At 37.5% G+C, this 27,389-nt stretch overlaps 2 protein-coding genes and 1 pseudogene across 2 annotated transcripts; 1 reads left to right on the top strand and 2 right to left on the bottom strand.

The window, feature by feature from the left end:
* The first annotated feature begins 1,333 nt into the window (after nt 1-1,333).
* On the top strand, nt 1,334-2,850 carry LOC122038239 (F-box/kelch-repeat protein At1g15670-like). Its single transcript, XM_042597886.1, has one exon. It carries the CDS (start codon nt 1,612-1,614, stop codon nt 2,728-2,730), a length of 1,119 nt encoding a protein of 372 aa, XP_042453820.1. The 5' UTR covers nt 1,334-1,611; the 3' UTR covers nt 2,731-2,850.
* A 6,980-nt stretch (nt 2,851-9,830) lies between these two features.
* Nucleotides 9,831-10,135, bottom strand: LOC122011960 (annotated as a pseudogene).
* A 991-nt stretch (nt 10,136-11,126) lies between these two features.
* LOC122038238 (receptor kinase-like protein Xa21) lies at nt 11,127-14,775 on the bottom strand. Its single transcript, XM_042597885.1, has 2 exons — nt 12,043-14,775; nt 11,127-11,681 (listed from the first exon to the last, which is right to left on the bottom strand). Exons 1-2 carry the CDS (start codon nt 14,738-14,740, stop codon nt 11,302-11,304), a joined length of 3,078 nt encoding a protein of 1,025 aa, XP_042453819.1. The 5' UTR covers nt 14,741-14,775; the 3' UTR covers nt 11,127-11,301.
* Between the last annotated feature and the right edge of the window lie 12,614 nt (nt 14,776-27,389).

The raw sequence follows: 27,389 nt of genomic DNA, 5'->3' as shown, positions 1-27,389 counted from the left end.
AGAAAAATGACTAATTCAAAAATTCATATCAGCTATCATAATTTCACCATGAATAACTCAAACTCTTTTGATGTATTTAACTTTTTTCTTATATATTGTTAAATATCAAAATTCAAATTAGAGTCAATCCGATCTTAATTAACTTGGTCAATCTTATCCATAAGATTGCATCAACATAATTCTCTTTTTTTTTTGTTTAATAATTACATTAGATGATATAAATTAGTAAACCTTTGTATACATTTAAATTTTAAAGTTATATTTTGTTATTTCTTTGCCCGTGTTACATGAGTCAAATTCATGTCAAACTATAACAAAATAAATTTTGAGCGAAATTCTTGCTTCTATCCTTATTCCAAAAACATATTTTTTCCCCTTTAAAAAATTTATTAGATTTTGAAACACCTCAAACACACTTCATTTCTTTATCACTCACTGTCCGCTCCATAAAATCATGTGTAGATAAACTCTACACATCATCATTCTTGAGTCTTTTTTTTTTGCCAAAAAAAAAAATGATTGATTTTCATAAAAAAACTCTATTTTAAAAAATAAAGGATATTCTATTATATTTTTCATTTTAAAAAATATACTTATGTCAATATATTTTTAATAGCTATAGCTCATAACTAGTAAAATTGCTCTAAAATAATTAAAATTATTATACATAAAATATTATTATGTCAATATATTTTTTATTAATTTATTTTAAATTATTATCTACTATGTAAAATGATGAAAATCATACACGTTATGTTATCGGGCATAACTGTTAAAAATATTTTGGGTGAAATAAATTAAAATATGATAGAGCATCTTTTGATTTATATTTTCTTCAAACTGAAATATATTTTTGACGAACGGTGTTCTTTAATTTCTGTTCATTCTTTTTATAAAAAAAGAAAATCTTGATGATTTTTAAAAAAGTGTCTCTTTTATATGTTTAAAAAAGAGGAACACCTTTCAATTTTCATTGAAACAAAAAACGTAATCATTATCATCAATTGTATCTAGATCTCCAATTGGGCCCGAGGTTTATTATTATTATTGAAGAATCGATTTTCCAAACATAAATCCCTTATCCTATATAACTTATCTCCAATTCAATTACCCCTCAGTAATCATGATTATCATGATTTACATCGTCTGTATTAATTTAATTTTGGAACAGGTTGACAAAGGATGATCTTGATGATGTTGGGAGCGAGTGCTTTACCTGTTTTACCACTCGATCTCCAATTGGGCAATTAATAAGATTACTGATTAAATATCCAACCCGATTTTTTTTATTTGTTAATTAAAGCGAAGCGTGAAAAAGAGCGAGAAGGGGAAAAAGAGTTATTTGTAAATTGCCAATTGGATAGAAATGAGAACAAGAACCCTAAGCGTCCTCGTCATCGTCATCGCGCTCGATTTCAGTGGGCACTACTTTTCTTGTTCCCGTCGCCGCCATTTCTTGTTCTCTGGTTCTTGATTGATTCTTCCGCCTATAAACATCAAACTCTTCCTCATCTTTTTCGTCTGCGTCTTGCGCTTTTTTTGCGCTTTTCTCTCGTCGTTGTCTAGTTCTTCTGTGTCGAAGAATTGAATTTTTTTTCTCTGTTGTCTGCCATGGTTGAGGGCGAGCTCATACCAGGGCTTCCGGAGGAGGTCGCCCGCGAGTGCCTCATCCGACTCCCACTCGATGCCCTCCGCGCTGCCCAGGGCGTCTGCAGGCACTGGAAGCGCGACGTCGCCTCTCCGCCCTTCCACCGCCTCCGCAAGGCGGCCGGCCTAGCTCGACCTGTCATCGCCCTCGTCCAGTCCGATCCCGACCGCACCGTCTCCACCGCCGGCAAGCACTCCTTCCCTTCCCCTCTCCTTTACCGCATGGCCCTGTTTGAACCGGTCACCGGCGTCTGGACCTCGCCCCCGATGATTCCCCGCCGTCCACACGGCCTCCCTCTCTTCTGCCAGATGGCCGCCGTCGGGAGAGAGCTGGTGGTGATCGGAGGGTGGGACCCTCGCACCTGGGCTGCTACCGACGAGATCCACGTCTACGACCTTGTGTCCGGGGCCTGGCGCCGCGGCGCGCGGATGCCGGGCCCGCGACGGTCCTTCTTTGCCAGCGCCGCCGCTGAGGCGGAGGGGCGGTGGATGGTGTTCGTGGCTGGCGGGCACGACGAAAGCAAGAACGCGCTGCGCTCCGCCCTGGCCTACGACGTGGCGGCGGACGCGTGGGTGCAGCTGCCGGACATGACGCGGCCGCGCGACGAGTGCAAGGGGTTCTTCGCCGGCGGCGCCTTTCGCGTTCTCGGGGGCTACCCCACGGAGGCGCAGGGTCAGTTCTCGCGGACCGCCGAGGCATTCGACGTGGCCGCCTGGCGGTGGGCCGCGGAACTGGAGCCTGCGCTGGAGGAGGCGGCGAGCCCGCGGATCTGCGTGGTGGCTGAGCAAGGGAAGATCTACATGTGCCGGGAGGGAAGGGAAGTGGAGATGTTTGAGGAAGGCAGCAGAGGGGGGTGGCGGCGGGTGGCGGAGCTGCCGCGGGAGGTGAGGGCGACACTGCAGATGGTGGCGTGGGAAGGGGGGCTGATGGTGCTGTGCTCAGGTGGCCACCGCCGGGCTCTGGTGGCGTATGTTTTGGACATGGACGGTGAGGATGAGAAGGGGACGAAGACGTGGCGCGAGGTCGCCGTGCCGTGGAAGTACTCGGGCCGTGTCCAGGCTTCCTGCAGCTTTCTAGTGTAGTTAAAAATTCACCACCAAACTGGAGTTGGAGCAAGGTTTGTTTGTTTTGCTCCTGTTACAGCTTCGTGAAGAGGAGGAAATATGTGAATTTTACTTGCATATTAACCAATCTTGAGTTCAGATTTTGCTACTTTTAACTATATAATACCAACACGATTAAATATTATCTCATGACAATGATCAATTGGCCATCGTCCAGCAAAAAGAAAGAAGCCAAAAGGAAATGATGAGGAAAGAACAAGCTTGTCAGATAGTTAAGACTGCAAATATCCGAGAGTAATGCCAACTTAATAATGGATATGAGCAAGCTCTGATTTCTTCATATTAGCCAAATCCTATCTTCTTTTTCTAAGCTTGTTTGTACTGGTAGATCATTGGAATTGCTTGACATCTTGTGGCCGAAGGAATCTCTATCTGCTAATGGAGATGCCAAAGATAAATTCTTTCACACATTTTTCATGCTAACACAGAAAAGCCTCGTTGTAGATCCATTACAGCCTATGAGTGAATAAAGTGGAGGTGATTCATAATTGTGCTTTGTAGATTGAAGTAAGCACAAAGAACACTCGACAGTGACACAAATTGCAAACACAACAAGTGTGAAAGTCCTCCAAGAAATCTATCATAAGATTGTTGATTGTTCGCAACAGTTGCATGACTAAGAATATGCCAACCAGGGGAGGCAAACAAACACCTTTCGGATTATATGTCAGTTGGAATCATTAAAGTTGTCCACAAACATATTCGTGTCCATAGCATGGGCAAACCTCTTGGAAGCAGAACCTACTTCCTCTTCTTCTTGGGGCAGACCAGTGCGGTGAGTCATTATCGATGATCATTTATGGTTCTACCTCTGGCCATCTCTCCACAGAGCAGCAAGGATACCACCTCTACTTTAGAAATCTAAAACGATGGATAAATCTACTCTAGAGCCAACTCTCTCTGGCTCTGATTTAAGAATCAACTACTGATATACTAACCGCACTGTGACACAGAATACATAATCAACTTTGATCCACTGATTGCGCCATGATATAGATTGCATAGTGAACTTTAAATATATTTCCACTCAGGTTGGAAGCTCGGGTTCTGATAACCTTTCATCTACTCTAATGTCTGCAAATGAAAAAAAGTTTTCTTTGGGGGACTAAGGCTAGGTCTAGCTCTACTCTACTTCTTGACGAGGTTTTGAAGTTATTTGTATCGGTTTGCATCAGAAAATATATTAATTCCAAGTCATTAATTGCACTGCAATCACCCAACTAATGTAGGTTTATACTTGCTACTGCAGCTGCTTTATGATCTGCGTCATCCTTTAACTAATGCTTTAGCTGAAACCATCTAACAATTAATTGAATAAAAAGTGATTGTCAATTGGCTAAACTGGCTTTGCACTGAACTTTGCATGACAGCAGAGAGAAATGAAGGAAATAACTAGGGTTCTCAATAGATGTTCAGCCTATTGGCATGTGCAACACAAACAGCAAAGCTTCAAAGAAAGTTGAACAAATCCAACAAACTATACTTTCATGCTACAATCAACAAAAACATTCATACATGCAGATCAAAGTTATTTAACAGGTCTTTGACAATTATCACAAGGTTCTATTTTTTTTTGTCAATTGTGCTTAAAACAAGTCACAATAATGAAATGATACCTTATTAATAGGCACAAGGTCATCAATAAGAACATTTATGCCATCAAACTTGGCATGCCATGCCCACAATCTCCTTCACCATGGGCTTGGTTATCTTGTATGCCATCAGTGCCTTCCACCAATACTTTGATAAGCATTAATGTAAGCCTTCATTGCCGTTGCAAGATGCCTAGACAGCACACTTCTCCTGTTGGGCTGCTTGAGATAGTTGTTGATTTCCCTTTCTTCTTCAGCATCCATCTACCCATTGATTGATCAATTGAATTAACCTAATTGCTTTTACATAAAATTAATAATTTCCTTTTTGTTAAGTTTTGAACACTTATTAACCTTGCTGAGAAGCAAAATCAGACCACTATCAACTTGGTAACTCAATGTATCTATAGATCGATGTTTATATAGAATTATGAACTATTATATTATCTATCACATGTTTGTGAAACATAATTAAATATTGACTATATTCACTTTATTCCATCAAACATTAGAACTTTAAATAAGATTGTTGATTTCCATTACAGATATCTGTTGGAAAGATTTTATTTTGGTTACAAATCATAGACACATTTTGTTAAAATTTTAATTATCCACAATATTTTATCTTAATTAAGTGATAAGATTTAAATGTGCATAATTAATCAAAATCTTACGGCATATCATATCTTTATTGAGTGCATGATTATCTTGTCATGAATTGCCACAATCTTAATGATTGACTCAATGATGGTAATAAGTTTCTTATAGATAGTGACCTTTAGATTCCTTGAGCATACACCCCTTCAAAAATAATAACACCATTTATAGAAGAAGTTTAGAGTGTTTAAAAGGCTCTAAAGCATTAAACAATATTAAGTGGTGTTCAAGGCATTATTCAAAAGGTAACAATCGATCCTTTTTTCCACATTTAGTTATCCTGTTTATAAAGCATAATTTAAATTTCTCACAACCCTTAATATTTAGTATGAGCATCAATGCCGACACCATTATCCTAGGCTGCCTTCCTAATTTTTCCCTTTCTTCTGCTGTAAATTCGAGCTTGTCTTCCTCTCAACGTCGTTGGACCCTCAAGCTACAACCTAGGTAGGTGTTAGTGTGGTTCCGCCCTTGGATCCGATCACGGTTCGAAATTAATGGTTCAGAATAGTCATCAATTCGACGATTCAAAGGCTATTATAGTTCACGATTTAGAATCATCGATTAAGGTTTGGTTTATAATTCGCGATGGTTCAAGATTATAAGGTATACATTTTATTTTATGAGGGGTATACTTTGAGTCTCTAAGATATGAGGGTGTACATTTTGGTCGTATGAATAGGCACATGACAGACACATAGGGGTCTATCATATCCTATGGGAAAGAAAAACATCATTAGCCATGGACGACGATGGTGCTTCACCGAGGTTTTCTTCTCAGCCACATCAACTTGGACTGAGCATTTTTTTGGCCCTTCTTCTTAGTTGTATCTGCTTTAGATGGCCCCTTTTCTAGGGCTCTTTTGGAGTAGTAGTACCATTGGGCGGAGTGATAGTTCTTATAAAACCTAAGCTGCATGAATTTTAGACAATCAAAATAAGAATTCGAATAGGAAAAATAAGAATATATGAGCATGGATCTTCGTTTCATCGAAAATATGACATAAGAAAAATATATACATAAATAAATATGACAAGGAATCTGATTGAAGAGTCATCCTTGTCTTTAGCGTCGTCCAGAAATAATCCCTGTGGAAGATGTAGCAGAAAGAAAAGGAAGATCTTCTAAGAGACTTAGGGGTGACAACGCTGAAAAGCTTTAGGTCAATGGGGAACCAAAAGCTCTGTCAAAAATTCTACCCTAAACCCTTGGAGATCAACCCTATATATAGTGGATATCTATTATCAGTCTATAGATAATAATAGATACGGGACTATAAGTCTATATATATACTGAACATCTGTTATCAACATATAGATAATAATAGATGCGGGACTATAGGTTCTACACATACAAAGTCTACATCCAACAATCGAAACCCAATAAGCCTAAGTTAAATTACTTTAATGGGTTCAGTTTGTACTTATATGCATAACTTACAATTAAGTTCATCAATTAGAGATAATAACCAACAATCTCTCACTTGGACTATTTGTGAGTTGTATATGAAATACAAATAAAACTTTAGTTGATATCAAACTTTATGAGTATAGAATACCCCTGTAAACAATCTGGTCCATTAACTTCATTGGTATAGGACTAAAGAGGTCATAACTATTATATATGATCGTAGAAAGTCCCAACAGTAATCACAATACCAATATCATTAACGATATAGATCAAGATGTAGATGTGTAGAGTGGAAATTACATGAAATATGATCAGTACATGTCAATTTTCAACTGGTCCTAAGATGATCTCAAAAGAGGTCAGATCATATTTGCGAAATACTTTATGCTAAACTGCAATAGCAAATCATGATCAACTTTATGATTCTAAAAGAAATCTATATCATATTTACAAACACCAAATGCTAAACAACAGTAGTAAATGATGATATCACAGTCAGAGTGTCAAACAAATATATAAATTCCGATTAATGTTTTAAACTTTAAGTATGTACAATAATCAAAATAAAATGTTTGTCTTTATTATCAAATATAGAGCAATAAAATATAAATACAGACTCTCACTAGATGAGTTCTTCTTCCATAAGAAGGACTCCGATATCCGCAACATGCGTATAAAATACCTTAGGCATTAAGCTTTTAGTGAGTGGATCAGCCAACATGAAATCTATATTAATGTGCTCTACCATGATCTGACAACTCTGAACACTTTCTTTAACCACTAGAAACTTGATGTCGGTGTGCTTAGAGTTTAACGAATTACGATTGTTCTTGGCATAACGTTCTACGACTTTATTATCAAAGTAGATCCTTAGTGACCTGTCTAACCACTAGACACTTGATATCGATGTGCTTAGACTTCGACGAACTATGGTTGTTCTTGGCATAAAGTTCTGCGACTTTATTATCACAGTAGATCCTTAGTGGTCTGTCAATGCCATCAATAATCTGTAATGTTGTGATGAAGTTTCGCAATCAAATCCCATGATTGGATGCTTTGTAGCATGCTACCAACTCTGCCTCCATTGTAGAAGTGACTACTAGCATATGCTTGATGCTCTTCCAAGATATAGCCCCTCCAGCAAGCATGAAAATATAGCCCGAAGTGGACCTCCTACTATCCAAGCATCCAGCAAAATCGGAGTCTTAATATCCAATCACCTCCAGATGATCTGATCTTTGATATGTGAGCATATGCCCTTTTGTCTTTACAAATACCACATCACTCTCTTAGCCGCTTTCCAATGTGATGATCCTGGGTTACTAACATATCTACCTAACATCCCCACTATAAATGCTATATCTGGTTGAGTACAAACTTGTGCATACATGAGACTTCCCACGACTGACGTATATGAGAATTGCTCCATCTCCTTTATTTCAAGTTCAGGCCATGAACACTAATGTAAGCTAAACTTGTCACATCTTGACACAGATGTGTCACTGGGTGTATAGTTTTGCATACTATACCTTATAAGCACATTTTCAATATAGGTCTATTGTGAAAGTCCAAGAATGTCTCTTGAACGATCACGATAGATCTGTATACCTAAAATAAAGGATGCTTCACCAAGATTTTTTATTTCAAAATTACTAGATAGAAATGACTTGGTTTGATACAATAGACCCTTATTATTGCTCGCAAGCAATATATCGTCCACGTGCAAGACAAGTATAATAAACTTGCTCCCACTGAACTTGATATATATGCACTAATCAATGAGGTTCTCTTTAAATCCAAATGAGGTAACCACTTGATCAAATTTTTGGTACCACTGATGGGACACCTGCTTTAAATCATAAATGAATTTCTTTAATCTACATACTAGGTGCTTTGAGTCCCTAGACTCAAAGTTTTTTGGTTGCACCATATATATAGACTCTTCTATGTCTCCATTGAGGAATGTAGTCTTTATGTTCATTTGATGTAGCTTTAAATCATAATGAGCTACAAGTGTTATAATTACCCTAAGGGAGTCTTTCGTCAACACGGGTGAGAAAGTCTCCTTGTAACCAATGTCTTCTTTCTGAGTGAATCCCTTGGAAACAAGACGAGCCTTATACTTTTTGACTTTGCCCCTTGAATCCTGCTTGGTTTTAAATATTCATTTACAACCAACGGGCTTCTTTCCTTCAGACAATTAGACAAGTTCCCAAACATCATTGTCTGTCATAGACTTCAACTCTTCGTGCATGACGTTAATCCACCTTTTGGGTTAGAGTTTTATTTGACTTCTTGAAAAGATGTAGGATCACTTTCCAATCCTATATCAAAATCATACTCTTAGAGGTAAACATAATTACAAGAATTCATGGTTCTCCGTTCCCTTATGATCGCCTTAAAGGCACTTGTGTCTGAGGTGGTTGAGGTATTTGTTCATTAATATGAGACAATACTTCAATTTTAGTGGCATACTCCTCCAATTACATTGGAGATGTCATGGAAATATATCTTGGTTCACTACGCTCACTGGATGTGTGATGCCCATAATGTGCGGTATGGTAACCACACCACTACTAATCGCCACTATAGAAAAACACCGATATAGGTGTGTTTTTTTTTACTTCCAAGAGTGGTTTTCAACTGCTCCTACATTTTTACCACCGGTTACAAAAAACACTCCTTTTGTTACCGCTCCTATATCCTATACAAGTGATTTTCACAACCGTTGGTATAAGTTAGAAAATCGCTCTTATTATTCTTTATAGGTAAGGTTTGAAACCAATCGTACATGTTGTGCATATAACAACAGTTTCAAACAACTTCTATAGCTATAAATTTAGAAGAAGTTCAAACTGCTTTAAAACCATTTAAATATAAGAACAATTTTAAACCACTCCTACATGCTTTGGATATAAGAGCGATTTCGAAATAGTTTTCAACTGCTCCAACAAATCATGAATATCTAAGTGGTTGTAAACCACTTCTAAAACTAGGAATTTAAGAACGATTGTGAACCACTCTTGAAGTCATTAAATATAGAAATAATTTTGAAATAATCCTGATGCCAAGCATTTTGGCTTCTCAAAAGTAATGGTTTTAGAAGCATTTTGAAACCATTGGTGAAATCATTGATGAAACTATAAATTTGGAGCTAATTTCAATCAGTCGTGAACATAAAACTATTTTAAGTCATTCATAAAACAATATATATATAAATATTTTTTTTTGAGTCATGGATTTAAAGTAGTTTAGAAACGTCTGAGAACTCCATCAGAGACACTTGTTCATATGAGAAAAAAAACATAATCATATTCAAAACATATTACAACATCCTACCCTTGCGGCTCTCATAACATTTGATTTAACTCCTCTCTATAGAGAAGAGGCATGCCTAATTAACCACCGAAACCATATAGAGTCCTTCCTTGCCTCTTCAACGTATAGACGACATCCATGATATTGACGATCTTCCTACGGGTGTGCTCCGTGTAGGTCACGAAATCATGGATCACATTCTTGAGGAAGATCTTGAGGTCTCCGTGAGTCTCCTCATAGATGGGCTCACTAATGTGCTTGACATAGCCCCTCTTGGCCAGGCGCCACATCGACGGCTTAGATACCTTGGATATTATCACGGAGCATTTTGTAGTGGCGCTCTGCCCTTGCCCAACACCTTACCGCCCTTCCCTCTTCCAGACATCGTCACATAATCGAGCAGTCGATCTACAAATTCATGCACAAATTTGAAGTGATTTTAGAACAATCAAATGAGGATCTGAAGTCAGAAATTGGAGAAGGGTTGATTGAGTGAAGGATTACATCGGTGATTCTAATCTAAAGAACGCGAGATCTGCAAAGCTTAGAGGAGTAGATGGAGATAGATTGGGTGTAAGCGGTACTTAATAGCGACATCATCTTGTGACATAAAAACCAGGAATAATAAAAAAATATGATCTCACAAAATTTAACGCCAAGTTGTTTTGCAAATCAACTTGCATTATAAAAGTTGATACTATTTTCAAACAAAGTGGCAGTAAGTCGATTTGTGAAGAGCTTGCAGTTGATTTTTTGAAAGATTTGGGTTTTTTAGGGTTTTGGCTTCAATACAAGTCATAGCATGGGCTTGTAGAATTTTTAAAAATATTCTTGTTGAATTTATAAGGCTCAAGCTAATTTGTAAAATAGATACACTCTGAAACTTAGCATTGTGGTGGCACAAATTCACTGCTAAAATTTAAGGCACAGAAAACTTTCTCTTGGCTTTAACACAAAATATAATGTGTTTGTCACCCAATTTGTGCCTATTTTTAATTTGAGGAGGGTATTTTGATAACAGAGTAAACCACATGACCCAATGACTTGACAAATTTGCTCATTGATCTGTTTTAAAAACATTATTTTGGAGAAATAAATTTAGTATGAAGAAATATGTCACTACTAATTAAGTTTAAAAAATGATGAACCAAGGTTCTTCGTAATGATTTAGTCTTTGACTATGCAATCTCTTAACAAATTATATATCAATGCTATCTGGATAGGTTACGTTTTCTCTTTAGCTCTAAAGTTATTTCATGATATGTGATCTTCATTTACCCAAAAACAGATGACTTTTAATAATGCATCACATCATTCAAATAATATAGGTAGAATAATTTTCTCCAAAAAACAATGATGAAACACAGTAACCCAAGGTTTGAAATTTTCTGGCCTTAAATTTTGCTTCAATCTATGTATTGAATATTAAAAAAAAATCACCTCATGGGTGAAAATCTAATGCTTGGAATAATAGCTTATAGAATGTTGCAAGCTTTACGGTCCCACTTTCTTGGAACCATTATTCAACTTTCAGGCTACGTGCCTACTCCTTTAAACAGTCAACCTCAGAAATGCATCCTTGATGCTGATTAATTCGTTCATGGCATCTTCCATATGCATTCGAGCTTTTGGTGATTCCTTTGAGCACAAAATGCCAACTCTAAGTACTGGAGTAGAGCACTCTAGCATTCTCAATTTTGATTCATTTGGTGAAACATCAGCGCCACCTGCTTCTTCTATTTCCATCAAGAGATATGGGTCTAATATCTCAGTAATTCGTGTAGGAAGTGCCATTTCAACAAATTTGTGGAGGTTCATTCCTTCTTTGAAGGCATCACTAGTAGGCCCCTTTCCAGTAAACATCTCCAGTAGAAGTATTCCAAAGCTGTATACATCCCCTTTAGCTGAAACTTTAGTGGTCATACCATATTCTGAAATGTATACAGAGCAGTGAGCAAGTATTTGAAAGATCAAACTAGATGGACAATAAGAGATTCAGTTGAAAGTTTAAGAGTCTTAATAAGATGCCATGAAACACAAGCTATTATATGCATCTTGAAAAATATAGAATGTTAAAAACAAATTCATCTGGAGGAGCATGAATATGATCAAACTCAAACATTGTAGAACTCCACTAAGTACTGAATTCCCATGAAATAATTATTGATGATCTATACCAATGATTTTATTCATGACAGAAATAAAATAAACAGAATAAGAATGTATTGACTAGGAGCATGTTCTTTTGTTGAGATTATTCTTAGAAGTTCAGAACCAAGAAATAGGAAATACCTGGAGCAACATACCCTATGGTCCCTTTCAATGTGGTTGAATTTGTCTGTCTCATGCTTGATGAACTTGTAGTTTTGACAAGAAACTCGGACAATCCAAAGTCACTCACATGTGCAACCATGTTATGATCCAAAAGGACATTGCTTGGTTTCAGATCACAATGGATCATAGGGGTCTCGCCATGATGATGGAGGTATGTTAAAGCTGAAGCCACATCTATAGCTATGTTCAGTCTTTGGCTAAGACTTAACCTTTGTAGTGTGCCCTCATTGGCTTTAGGATAGATCCAATTCTCCAGGCTGCCATTTGGTAAAAATTCAAACACTAAAGCTTTGAAATCATTCTCTTGGAAGTCAATACTTGAACATGATGTTAAAATCTTGATGAGATTTCGATGCTTGATATTTCTTAAAGCTTCACATTCGGACATGAAGCTTTTTAAAGCCCCTTTTTGCTGGAGATTGAGTACCTTCACTGCAATTTCCTCATGGTCTTCCCAATTTAACTTCCCTTTGTATACAGATCCAAAGCTTCCCTTGCCAATTAGATTGGCAGGTGAGAATCCTTCTGTGGCTCTGAACAGCTCAACAAAAGTGACCATCCTATATTGCTTCATGATGTGCGAGTTGATTTCAGAATATCCTCTCGATTTTTGATGTGGACGACAAATTGCAAATAAACAGATAAGAAGCATAATGCAAAAAAACACTCCCGATGCTGAAATGACTACAATTAACATTTTGGTCACACGTTTTCTCCTCGGGGTGCATGATGGCAAGCTGAGCTCTGGGAGACCTCCACAAAGTTGACTGTTTCCTGACACGGAAAATGCAGTAAAATTTTGGAAAACCCCACTTACTGGTACTTCCCCTTCAAAATAGTTGTTGGAGAGATTAAGAAAAGACATAGTGTTAAATAATGGGATGCGCCCAGTTAATTTGTTGCATGAAATGTCCAACACTTGAAGGCCGTTCAATTCACTGAATGACGGCGGAATTGATCCCTGGAAAAGGTTATTTTGCATATACAGATATTGCAGGAGTTGACATCCAAGGATTGTGCTAGGCAAGCCACCAGACAGCCTGTTATTTGAGACATCTATGGTTTTGATGTTTCTCAAGTTTCCAATTTCCAAAGGCAGTGTTCCTGTCAAAAAATTGTTTGAAACATTGAAGATGATGGAGAGGGAGGGGATATAGAGGATTTCTTTTGGTATACTACCACTTAAGTTGTTGGCTGCAAGGCTTAAGATAGTTAACGGGCAGTTTCCAAGGCTAAGCGGTATTGGACCATGCAATTTATTGGTGTCGAGGACTATGTTAAACAATTTGGAAAGATTGCCAATTTCTGTAGGGATTTCTCCAGTCAAAAAGTTGCTACTCAGGTTTATTTTTTCTAACCTGTTCATGCGTCCCAGTTCTTTAGGAATGTGCCCACTGAGACTGTTGGACCACATAATAATTGCTGATAAGTTAAGATTGCCAATTTCTACAGGAAGGCTTCCAGTAATTTGGTTTTGATAGAAGCTAAGCACTACAAGATTTTTTGACAAATTACCTATGGATTTGGGGAACATGCCACCTAAATTATTGATGTCAGCTTCCAAAAATCTAAGGTGGGTGCAGTTGCTTAAAGCATCGATAAAACTCCACTCAGCAATACTTGTTGCTTCTAGCTGATTACCGCTAAGAATTAGCTCGTCTAGATTTTGCAAGCGGCCCAAGTTTTTAGGAATGATCCCAGAAAGATGGTTTCCGGCCAGCATTAGAACTTGCATATTGACAAGATTCCCAATCTCTAGTGGGATAGTGCCGGTGAGATTGTTGGAAAGCAGATTGAGTATAGTTAGGTTGCAAAGATTGCCGATACTGGATGGGATGTTACCTGAAAGTTGATTACCTGAAAGGTAAAGCTCAACAAGGGATGAAAGGTTACCTATTTCAGAAGGAATTGGGCCTCTGAATTTGTTGACAGATAATGAAAGTATTGTCAAGCTTGAAAGGTTCCCAATCTCAGGAGGAATTCTTCCAGTGAGACTGTTATTCCAAACGTTGAGCTCCTGAAGCTTTGAGAGGGAGTAGACATCACTTGGGATCTCTCCTTCAAACATATTTGTATCCAATCTAATGATTTGTAGGTTTAAACAGCTGCTAAGATTGCCTGGGATGGTACCATGCAAACTATTGCCACTCAGGTTGAAGTTTTGGAGATTAGAACAATTCTGAAACAGAGACAACGGGATCATATCTTCAAGAGAATTTATGCTCAGATCGAGACTTTGAAGATGAGAAAGAAGGCCAAGCTCCTGTGGAATGGGGCCTTTAAGTTGGTTCTCACGGAGATGGAGCTTCTCGAGAAAAGTGAGGTTGGCTATTGATGCAGATATTGGACCTGCTAAGGTGAGGTTCTCCAGCTCTAAAGCTGTGACTCTAGGTTTACCTCCAAGGTTATGACATGTGACTCCTCTCCAGTGGCAAAAATGAATGGAAGTGTTGTCCCAGGAAGCCAATGCTTCAGATGGATCAGAGAGGAGAGACTTGAAGGAGATAAGAGCATGTTGATCAATGGCTACTTTGGAGGAGGCGCTCACGAAATGGGAGACTGATAAATATGCAAAAGAAAAGAGCAAGAGGAGAAAAAGGATGGGGCATGACCATAGAGAAGATGGAGAGGTTAAGCATTTCACTCTACTTGCCATGGAGATTAATTATCTTCTGAAAAATGAAATTTTGTAAGAGATGGTAGAGGGATGCTTGAGCTTTGCACAATCCTGCCTTATATAGGACACTGGATGCATGCAGTGGTGTACAGTACCGTTATGTTAGAGGTATCCATTAATACCGAGATGGAAATGAAGAAAATAAAGTCAATCAACGCTGACTGATTCATTATCGCTACATTAAATATAAATAAAGCCAAAGCGATATCATATTATCCAAAGAAAAAGATAAGTCAAGCGTTCAGCACATGGGCAGTAGAATTTTCTACAGTTCAGCAGGAATTGATATGCAGCCGGGAGGTCCCTTCCCCGTTGTCAAATCTGATTAGGTTGGAAACTTAAACCATTGATTGTGCCATTTTATGCGAGCCATTGACTGAGGGAGTTGAGGGATCACTCGGTATAAGGACACGTCATCATGATATCGTTTGCCTGAAGAAGAAACCAAAATATACATAGGCAAATATTGGTATATTGCTGGATAAAAGAATAATAAAATTTTACCGTTTGCAAATAGTTAAGTTATGGTTTATGTAGATCATTTCAAGATGTGATTTGTGGAGAGAAAGCTGAACTTTAAGATAATTGTGATATATGATTCGGCATACTTCCAGCCTGCATATTGCAGGTTGGAACTAATGCCGAACTTTTGTGCGTGATGACCGAGTTGTTAACACAAATCTGATATTAAAAGTTAAACCAGAAATTATAAATATGAAGCATTATTCCAAAATTATGTGAACAACTACAAGTTGGAACCCTCAATATAATTATAAATCGCTACACACTATCTCGGTGTTCGAGTCCATGGCGAAAGTTCAGCAAGGAATTGTCATCGTTAGCCTGTTAGGAGGTCATAGAGGTGTTGGAAAAGAGTTTGGAAAAGTAAAGAAGAAAAAACTAGATATACTATTGTGAAAGACAAAGTTAGGATGGATCGTTAAGCATAAAATAATCCCCTATAACTATTTTTCCAATAGATAAAAGTTTATGATGGATCTATATATTAGAAATGATTAACAAAAAGAGAAGTACTCAAGGTAAAGCTTCTCTATTCATGATCAACTTGGCTTGCCTCACCGATGATTCATCCCCTGGAACAACCTCCCTGTGATCTTTATCCTCTTGTTTTTTTGTTACCAAAAAGGTTTTATTTTATTACTTTTACCCATTTCAAACTGTGAACAATCAAAACCTTTATCTCATCATAAGCTAACAAATCTTTTATCGTTTTGCCTGCGCGTCATGTTTACAACATCTTATAAATCGTCTAGTTTACTTTCACAATTTCTCATATTGCAATTGCGCAGTCATTTAATTTCTTATGTAATTTTTTATGCATGATCGTTCTAAACTTAACTCGATGTTGATTTCGTTTCATTTTGTCAAATATGTTAATCTAGCTACTACGAAGCACTTAAATATAAATAAGTTGGATTTTTTTTTTCTCTTTTCCAATTGTTTATGCCATTAGGAATTAGGATAAGTAGTTAACCTTAATTATCTATGAATTTAATTATGATGCATCTGTACCAATTCATATCCGATCCATATCATTTATGAATTTAATTTTGGTCCCTCTCATGGATAGAATTGGCGAATAAAATGAGACATCCGAGTTGGCTCAAAGTCAATGGGGTTGGTCGACATAGCAATCAAGGTCAAGAGGAGGTCGACACTCGGGACCAACTCAGAAGATTGTCTTGACCGAGAGATCATCCGACCGAATAAGGTGAGGCATCTAAGTCGGGTGAAAGTCAATGGGGTTGGTCGATATGGCAGTCAAGTGTTGGAATGTATACTGAAAGCCTAAGCTTTGTAAACATTTATTATGAATAAAGAATCACATTTGGTCTAATTGTCTACATTTGTTTGTAGTTGTTCATTTAATTTATATTGTAGATAACATAGTATGTGGTGTCACATACAGAAGATGATGTTATCAGTACCTTATAAATTATAAACAGTAGCTCACGACCAAAATGGAAAAGGAACAAACCATTAGAAGCTCGTAGTGTAATTAGGTATTAGTTTATCTTGACTATATAATTACACTAGTACACTCAGAGTGTATTGAGTAGGACCATTTGAGGTCGTTTCTTTTATACTGACTTTATAAAGGAACAAAGACCTCAATTATTATGGAAGTGTGTGCTCTTAATCCTAATATAATAACAAGCACATATATTTGATATTTATTTCTTTAATTTATCAATGGGTGAGATTTAGTTCGTTGAATCAATAAACCCGATAAGTTGGGAAATGATATTACTTATAGTGTGTGTTGTTGATTATAGAAGGAAACTGTGTCCTAGAGATACTAGGTTGATAATGTCCTCAAGAGGAGCTCATAAAGATTGTCATGTTAAACCCTGCAGTGGACTTAGTCCAACATGACAATAAGGTTGAGTGGTACTATTCTTGGACTTAGATATTAATTAAATGAGTTGTCAGTAACTCAGTTAATTAGTGGACATTCGATATCTTAAACACAGGGAGACTAACACACTCATAATAAGAAGGAGCCCAAAAATGTAATTTGGGATTGGTGCGGTAGTTCAATGATAGTTCTCTAGTGGAATGAATTATCATTGATAAAATTAAGTTGTGTGTTCGGGGCGAACACGGGATGCTTAATTTTATCGGGAGACCAAAACCAATTCCTCCTCTCGGTCCCTATCGTAGCCTCTTATTTATAGAGTTCTATACCCACCTATACCCACCCAATAGGGGCCGGCCAAGCTAGCTTGGGAACCAAGCTAGCTTGGGAACCAAGCTAGCTTGGGAACCAAGCTAGGGCCGGCCTAGGTATAAAATTGGGTGGCCGGCCCTAGCTTGAACCCAAGCTAGTAGGGCCGGCCAAATAAAATTAAAAAGAAATTTAATTTTAATTATTATTATTATGTGGAAGATATATTTTAAAGAGAATTAAAATTAAAATATCTCTCTTGTAAAAGATCTACAAAAGATTAAAGAAAGAGATTAGATCTCTTTCCTTATTTGTAGATTGGAGAGATGTTTTATTTTTTCTTTAAAAATTATTCACATGTTGATAAAATTAAAATTATAGAAATTTCCTTTTATCAACCATGAAGAGATTTTAAAGAGAAATTTTATTTTTTAAAATTTCCGGAAACAAATTAGGAAGTTTTAATTGTTGATTAAAACTTGTCCTCTTTTGTTTCCAATGATGTGGCCGACCATCTCAAGTTAATTGGGAAATTTTGTTTTATTTTTCTCAATTAATTCATGTCAAGAAAATTAAGAAAATTTTATTGTAATTCAATTTCCTAATTTGCCTAGGCCAAGGAATATAAAAGAAGGGGTAGGGGTGCCTTCATGAGACACAACCTCTATTGTTTTCTCTCCCTTTTCCTTGGTGTTGTGGCCGGCCATTACCCTCTCCCTCTCTTCCTCTTGTGGTGGCCGAATACTTCATCTCTCTTGGAGTTCTTGTGGTGGCCGGATACTACTTGGAGAAGAAGAAGAAGAAGGAGAGAAAGCTAGCATCTCTTGGAGCTTGGTTAGTATTTTGATTTTCTTCTTTGGTGAAGTTCTTCCTTTGTGGCCGAACCTTGCTTGGAGGAGAAGAAGGTGGTTGGTGGTTTCTCATCTCGGTAGATCGTTGCCCACACAACGTCCGAGGTTAGAAGAGGAATACGGTAGAAGATCAAGAGGTTTTTCTACAAGGTATAACTAGTAATTTCTATTTCCGCATCATGCTAGTTATTTATGGAAATAATACCAAATACAAGAGACTTATGATCTAGTATTTCAATATGTTTTCGATGTTGTGTTCTTTTGTTTTCTTTCTTTTCCTTGTGATTTGATTGTTCTCTTTGGTTAACCTAAAGTTATTTTAGGAAATTAAATATTAGCTTTCTATTAAAGGTTTTGTCTAGTCGGTGGTGGTTGCTCCCATATCCAAGAAGGTCATGTGCCTCGCCACGTCAGTACTGGGAACCTTTTATAGAAATTAGTATTTAATGGAATTAATAACTTAAGGAGACTTGGGTCGAACGTGTTAAGTTCCGCAGGAGATCCAAGTTAAAACCTAAAAGAACAAATAGATTAAGTTTTGGATCAAACGTGTTAAGTTCCGCAGGCGATCCAAAATTTAATTTAAAAGAACACATGGTAGCTAGGAAAAAGGTTCAGACCTTTGTACAAAATTTTTGTACAGTGGAACCTCTAGGTTTTCCGAGTAGCAACCAACAATTGGTATCAGAGCTAGGGTTTTGCCTTTGTGTATTTGGTATTTAGTTTAATTATGCACATGTCATACATAATTTAGGCAGGATAATAGTAGGATGTGCTAACTTTGTGGATGCAGGATCCAACTATTATGGCTTTTAGTTAATTATGTGTGTGATTGGACCTTTGGACATGTCAAGGGCAATTTATATGTGTGTGCATGATTGTATTAAAATACAGCAGCTGTATTTAGTTTTATTAGGATTTTATTTTGATCTAGATACATGTACATTCCTTTTATGGAATATAAGATCAAAATGTAAAATTCTATTTATGTCGTGGATCGAATCTTGCAAAGCGTGGAACCTTCTAAGGACCAGAGGCGCAGCGGAACTAGGAGCAAGATGGATGCGACAGCTAGACCCGGTGGCGGTGGCCAAATATGGCAGCAGCTTGGGATGACAACACACGGAGGACAATTAGAGATAAAAGCCATAATAGTTGAAAATTAAATTTTCTATTTATTGCTTTTATATTGTGTGCATGTTAGTTTACAAGTTTAAGTAGGCTAGCATAGTTAAAATTCCTCATTTATAAATAACTAAGTGGGAGAGGGATTTTTAAATAAATCCCATGGTCTCCATTACTGGTTTGTAAGTGATGCAAACAAGCTTGCGCGTTGGCTCTGAGTGCCTTCCTCCATAACGGATGAGCTTGTTTGCGGATCACTAGAACAGACTTCCATTTTTGGATGACTATAGGAAGTTAATTAAGAGCGTGTGATCTTCCCCAACGGAAGGGGCATAATCTTATTAATGGACTTAGTGTCAAGTAATGGTATACACTTAGACACATCTAATAGTATCCTCCCTAACGGAGTCACTGCTATTATTTGTGTGACCAAATGATACCAACTATTAATTTTATTTGTCAAAAAGTTAGGTTGACAAGATAATAAAATTAATGAGTTAAAACCCTCCTTTTACAAATGTTGAATTTGTATATGTCCACACTAACGTGGCATACAAAATTCACGGTGTTATGAGGCGTTGGTTAATTTAAAATAGTATTGTTTGAGGAATCAATATTATTCTAAATTTAGAGTTCTGACCAAAAGTTATTTGTGATTCTTAGGATGTCTTTCAACCCACTGTCCATCATACTTTAACAGAATAGACTTACTGGACCAAACTACATAGATTGGAAAAGAAACCTGGACATTGTTCTTACTGCTGAAAGCTATAAATATGTACTGACTGAGCAGTGCCCTGATGCACCTACTGGTGAATCTACCCAAGAGGAGATTGAATATCATAGGAAATGGGTAAAAGCAGATGAGATGGCGCGGTGTTACATTTTGGCTTCAATGTCAAATGTATTGCAACATCAGCATCAAGATTTACCAACAGCCTATGATATTATGAACAATCTCAAGGAACTCTTTGGTCATCAAGATAGGGCTTCTAGGCAAGAAGCCATGAGAAAGATAATGATAGCCACCATGCAAGAGGGTACTCCTGTAAGGGATCATATCCTAAAGATGATGGCTTATCTGAACGAGATACAGATCCTTGGAGGAGAAATTGATGGGGAAACCCAGATCGATATGATCCTCCAAACGCTACCTAGAAGTTTTGAGCAGTTTCGCCTGAACTATAATATGAATAAGAGGGTTTATTCATTAGCGGAACTACTGACGGAACTTCAAGCAGCAGAAGGATTATTTCGTCACAATGCTCAAATTCACTATGCTGAAAACGGTTCTACTTCTAAACCGAAAGGAAAGAAGAAGAAGCAAAGAAAGTGAATAAATCTCAGAGTACGGGATTTAAAGCTGGAATGAAGAAGCCGAAGGGCAAGTGCTTCATCTGTAAGCAGGCAGGACATTGGAAGGCGGGCTGTCCTCGTAGGAACCAAAACAAAGGTATATCTCATACTCTAGTTGTTGAAACATGTTTAGCGGTGTTATCTACCAGCACCTGGTGTGTAGATACGGGAGCCACTGATCATGTCTGCAATTCCTTGCAGGGGTTCCAGGAAACCCGACGACTATCTGAAGGAGAAATTACCGTCTACATGGGCAATGCTACTAAGGTGGCAGCTGTTGCAGTGGGAGACGTCTACTTATCTTTTAGTAGAAATAGGAATTTGGTTTTAAGAAATTGTCTTTATGTACCCAGTTTTAGAAAGAATTTAATTTCAGTTTCTAAACTGTTTTTAGATGGATATTCAGTTTCTTTTAGTAACGATGTAATTATTAAAAGAAATAAAGTGATTATCTGTTCTGGTGCATTAGTTGGCAATTTATATACTTTAAATCCAATTTCTTCCACAAAGCAAAACATGGAAATTTATAATTCATCTTCTAATTCTAATAAGAGAAAAGAACCTTCGGAAATGAACCAAGCATATCTTTGGCATCTAAGGCTTGGTCATATTAACTTAAGTAGGATTCAGAGGCTTATAGCCGATGGACTTTTGGGTTCATTAGAGTTGGAAAATTTTCCAACTTGTGAATCCTGCTTGGAAGGTAAAATGACCAAGAGGCCGTTCAAGGCCAAGGGGTATAGAGCCAAAGAAGTGTTAGAATTGGTTCACTCTGATTTGTGTGGTCCTATGTCTGTCCAGGCAAGAGGAGGTTTTGAATATTTTGTCTCTTTCATAGACGATTATTCAAGATATGGATACATTTACCTAATGCGCCGCAAGTCTAAGTGCTTTGATAAGTTCAAAGAATACAAGGCTGATGTGGAGAAACGACTAGGTAAAAGTATTAAGACACTACGGTCAGATCGTGGTGGCGAATACCTCTTAGGAGAGTTTAGGAATTACTTATCAGAGGCTGGGATTCAATCCCAATTGTCTGCACCTGGAACACCCCAACAGAATGGTGTAGCAGAACGAAGGAATAGGACTCTTATGGAAATGGTTAGATCGATGATGAGTTATTCAGAATTACCAAATTCGTTTTGGGGATATGCTCTGGAAAAAGCAGTATACGTTCTAAACTTAGTACCTTCTAAATCAGTTTCTTCTACTCCCATAGAATTGTGGAATAGGCGAAAACCCAGTCTAAGACATATTCGGATTTGGGGTAGTCCAGCACATGTACTGAAACCAGATGCTGATAAGTTAGAATTTCGTACAGAAGTTCGCGTGTTTGTAGGATATCCCAAAGGAACGAAAGGTGGTTTATTTTATAGTCCTAAAGACCAGAAGGTCATTGTTAGCACCAATGCCCAGTTTTTAGAAGAAGACTATATAATGGATCACAAGCCCAGTAGTAAAGTTGTTTTAGAAGAACTTAGAGAGGACATGTCTACTTCAGTACCAACAGTACAAGATGAAGTACCACAAGAGACTGCAACACGTGTCACACATGATACACAACCACAGATAGTGCCTCGTCGTAGTGGGAGGGTTGTGAGGCAGCCTGAAAGATTCATGTTTTTGGGAGAGTCTTCGGACTTGATCCCGGGTAAACATGAATCTAATCCCCGGTCATATGACGAAGCACTCCAAGATATAGATACAACATCTTGGCAAAAGGCAATGAATTCTGAAATAGAGTCCATGTACTCTAATAAGGTTTGGGAGCTTGTAGAACCACCTAATGGTGTAAAAGCCGTTGGATGCAAGTGGATCTACAAAAGGAAAAGAGGGACAGACGGGAAGGTAGAAACCTTCAAAGCTAGGCTTGTTGCAAAAGGGTACACTCAAAAAGAGGGAATCGATTATGAGGAGACCTTTTCACCGGTAGCCATGCTTAAGTCTATCCGGATACTCTTATCCATTGCTGCTCATATGGATTATGAGATTTGGCAAATGGATGTCAAGACAGCTTTCCTTAATGGAAGTCTTGAAGAGAACATCCATATGAAGCAACCAGAAGGGTTCATTGAAAAAGGCAAAGAGCATCTAGTGTGCAAGCTCAATCGGTCCATTTATGGACTGAAGCAAGCTTCAAGGTCTTGGAACATCCGGTTTAATGAAGTAATCCAGTCATATGGATTTATTCAAAGTCCGGATGAGTCTTGTGTATATAAGAAGTGTAACGGAAACATGGTGGTATTTCTTGTACTATACGTAGATGATATTTTGTTAATTGGCAACAATGTCAAGGTATTATCAGACGTAAGGGTATGGTTGTCCAAACAATTTGATATGAAGGACTTAGGAGAATGTGCACATTCTTGGGATCAAAGTTATAAGGGATCGTAAGAAAAGAATGTTGTGTCTATCCCAAGCTTCATATATAGATACAATCCTTGCTCGCTTTAGCATGCAGGATTCCAAGAAAGGTTTCTTACCTTTTAGACATGGAGTAGCTCTATCTAAAGAGATATCTCCAAAGACATCAAAAGAGATAGAGGACATGAAAGCAGTTCCTTATGCTTGGTGTAGGAAGCCTAATGTATGCAATGCTATATACGAGACCGATATCTGTTTTGCCGTGGGCATGGTCAGCAGATATCGACAAGGACATTGGAATGCGGTAAAGCATATATTGAAGTACCGAGAAGGACTAGAGATTATATGCTAGTTTACCAAGCAAACGATCCGCTCCCTGTGGGATTCAGATTTCAATCAGATAGGGATAACAGTAAGTCTACATCAGGCTATGTGTTTACTTTAGGAGGTGGACCCATTTCATGGAGGAGTGTTAAGCAACCATGGAAGCTGATATATGAGCCTCTGAGGCATCTAAAGAAGCTGTATGGCTCAGGAGCTTAATGGACTTAGATGTGATTCTGGTTTGCCCAAAATCATCACAATTTATTGTGATAATAGTGGTAATTGCAAACTCGAAGGAACCACGAGCTCATAAGGCAAGTAAACATATAGAGCGCAAGTACCACCTGATACGAGATATTGTGAAGCGAGGAGAAGTTGTCATCACCAAGATTGCATCAGCGGATAACCTGGCAGATCCTTTCACTAAGGCCCTTCCGGCGAAAGCTTTCGATCGGCATGTGGAGGGAATGGGAATCAGATGTATGGTAGAAGATATGGCAGCTTAGTCATTAGTATAAGTGGGAGATTGTTGGAATTTATACTGAAAGCCTAAGCTTTGTAAACATTTATTATGAATAAAGAATCACATTTGGTCTAATTGTCTACATTTGTTTGTAGTTGTTCATTTAAATTATATTGTAGATAACATAGTATGTGGTGTCACATACAGAAGATGATGTTATCAGTACCTTATAAATTATAAACAGTAGCTCACGACCAAAATGGAAAAAGAACAAACCATTAGAAGCTCGTAGTGTAATTAGGTATTAGTTTATCTTGACTATATAATTACACTAGTACACTCAGAGTGTATTGAGTAGGACCATTTGAGGTCGTTTCTTTTATACTGACTTTATAAAGGAACAAAGACCTCAGTTATTATGGAAGTGTGTGCTCTTAATCCTAATATAATAACAAGCACATATATTTGATATTTATTTCTTTAATTTATCAATGGGTGAGATTTAGTTCGTTGAATCAATAAACCCGATAAGTTGGGAAATGGTATTACTTATAGTGTGTGTTGTTGATTATAGAAGGAAACTGTGTCCTAGAGATACTAGGTTGATAATGTCCTCAAGAGGAGCTCATAAAGATTGTCATGTTAAACCCTGCAGGTGGACTTAGTCCGACATGACAATAAGGTTGAGTGGTACTATTCTTGGACTTAGATATTAATTAAATGAGTTGTCAGTAACTCAGTTAATTAGTGGACATTCGATATCTTAAACACAGGGAGACTAACACACTCATAATAAGAAGGAGCCCAAAAATGTAATTTGGGATTGGTGCGGTAGTTCAATGATAGTTCTCTAGTGGAATGAATTATCATTGATAAAATTAAGTTGTGTGTTCGGGGCGAACACGGGATGCTTAATTTTATCGGGAGACCAAAACCAATTCCTCCTCTCGGTCCCTATCGTAGCCTCTTATTTATAGAGTTCTATACCCACCTATACCCACCTTCTATACCCACCCAATAGGGGCCGGCCAAGCTAGCTTGGGAACAAGCTAGGGCCGACTAAAATTGGGTGGCCGGCCCTAGCTTGAACCCAAGCTAGTAGGGCCGGCCAAATAAAATTAAAAAGAAATTTAATTTTAATTATTATTATTATGTGGAAGATATATTTTAAAGAGAATTAAAATTAAAATATCTCTCTTGTAAAAGATCTACAAAAGATTAAAGAAAGAGATTAGATCTCTTTCCTTATTTGTAGATTGGAGAGATGTTTTATTTTTTCTTTAAAAATTATTCACATGTTGATAAAATTAAAATTATAGAAATTTCCTTTTATCAACCATGAAGAGATTTTAAAGAGAAATTTTATTTTTTAAAATTTTCGGAAACAAATTAGGAAGTTTTAATTGTTGATTAAAACTTGTCCTCTTTTGTTTCCAATGATGTGGCCGGCCATCTCAAGTTAATTGGGAAATTTTGTTTTATTTTTCTCAATTAATTCATGTCAAGAAAAATTAAGAAAATTTTATTGTAATTAAATTTCCTAATTTGCCTAGGCCAAGGAATATAAAAGAAGGGGTAGGGGTGCCTTCATGAGACACAACCTCTATTGTTTTCTCTCCCTTTTTCCTTGGTGTTATGGCCGGCCATTACCCTCTCCCTCTCTTCCTCTTGTGGTGGCCGAATACTTCATCTCTCTTGGAGTTCTTGTGGTGGCCGGATACTACTTGGAGAAGAAGAAGAAGAAGGAGAGAAAGTTAGCATCTCTTGGAGCTTGGTTAGTATTTTGATTTTCTTCTTTGGTAAAGTTCTTCCTTTGTGGCCGAACCTTGCTTGGAGGAGAAGAAGGTGGTTGGTGGTTTCTCATCTTGGTAGATCGTTGCCCACACAACGTCCGAGGTTAGAAGAGGAATACGGTAGAAGATCAAGAGGTTTTTCTACAAGGTATAATTAGTAATTTTTATTTCCGCATCATGCTAGTTATTTATGGAAATAATACCAAATACAAGAGACTTATGATCTAGTATTTCGAATATGTTTTTCGATGTTGTGTTCTTTTGTTTTCTTTCTTTTCCTTGTGATTTGATTGTTCTCTTTGGTTAACCTAAAGTTATTTTAGGAAATTAAATATTAGCTTTCTATTAAAGGTTTTGTCTAGTCGGTGGTGGTTGCTCCCATATCCAAGAAGGTCATGTGCCTCGCCACGTCAGTACTGGGAACCTTTTATAGAAATTAGTATTTAATGGAATTAATAACTTAAGGAGACTTGGGTCGAACGTGTTAAGTTCCGCAGGAGATCCAAGTTAAAACCTAAAAGAACAAATAGATTAAGTTTTGGATCAAACGTGTTAAGTTCCGCAGGCGATCCAAAATTTAATTTAAAAGAACACATGGTAGCTAGGAAAAAGGTTCAGACCTTTGTACAAAATTTTTGTACAGTGGAACCTCTAGGTTTTCCGAGTAGCAACCAACATCAAGATCAAGAGGAGGTCAACACTCGGGACCAACTCAGAAGATTGTCCTGACCAAGCAATCATCTAACCGGACTCTTTGGCTGGTCGAACCTTGAGCCCTTCATTATAGTTAGAGTTTTGAGTCGAGTTAGTACCCTCCTTAGCAAAGGCTTATTCATCACTCGCACTACCATGATTAACTATTCCGACCGATTCATCCAACGGAACGGACCTATGGTCTAATCAGACAAATTGAACACTAGGTGTGATCGAATTTAGTGGCCAAACTGAAAGGTCGAGCGGAGAAATAATCCTCGACAACATCCCACAAATATGACCCCTGTGACTCTTGCAAGCAATAACCGGTCGAGCTTTACGAATGACTCGATCAACTTGCTAGGTGAGCATATTAAGAGCTCCTCAATCCAATAACCTCATATTTCTTTTTGGTATTTTGTGCTATAGAAGATATAAAATATTCTATATGCAAATTATACACAAAAAACTTCGAGCCTGTCAATCACAAGGATTACTGATCCATTTTAGAAAAAGCGTCAGAGCATCATTATAATTTGTCCTTTTTTGAAAACATTTTGAAATTTATACACACATAAATAATAATACTATAAAAGTGTTCTCGATCTATAGACACAAGTAGATAAAACTACACAATTTTACACATGCATCCATTGTCATTCAACTATTATTTAATATTTTTATTAATTACTGATTTAAACATGGAAATATCTATACTGGAACCTCCTCCCAAACCCGATTATTACTCATTTTAATATAAAAAATTACACAGAGCCACCTTTTATTGACTCAGAATTTTCACACGATCAACTTCAAAACCACCTACTCAATCAGTCATCGTCTACGCTTTCATACACAATCAGTCTTCAATCAGATGGATAGAACTCTGATTGATAGAACTTTCCGTGACTTGTCCTTGAGAAAAGTCAGGAGAGACTGTGCTAATAAAGGGATGACAACAGGGATTAAT

Source organism: Zingiber officinale, chromosome 1A, assembly GCF_018446385.1.
Source record: "Zingiber officinale cultivar Zhangliang chromosome 1A, Zo_v1.1, whole genome shotgun sequence".
Classification (NCBI taxonomy): Eukaryota; Viridiplantae; Streptophyta; class Magnoliopsida; order Zingiberales; family Zingiberaceae; genus Zingiber; species Zingiber officinale.
Note: the sequence above shows the minus strand (reverse complement) of the source record. Positions and strands in the feature narration are given on the sequence as shown.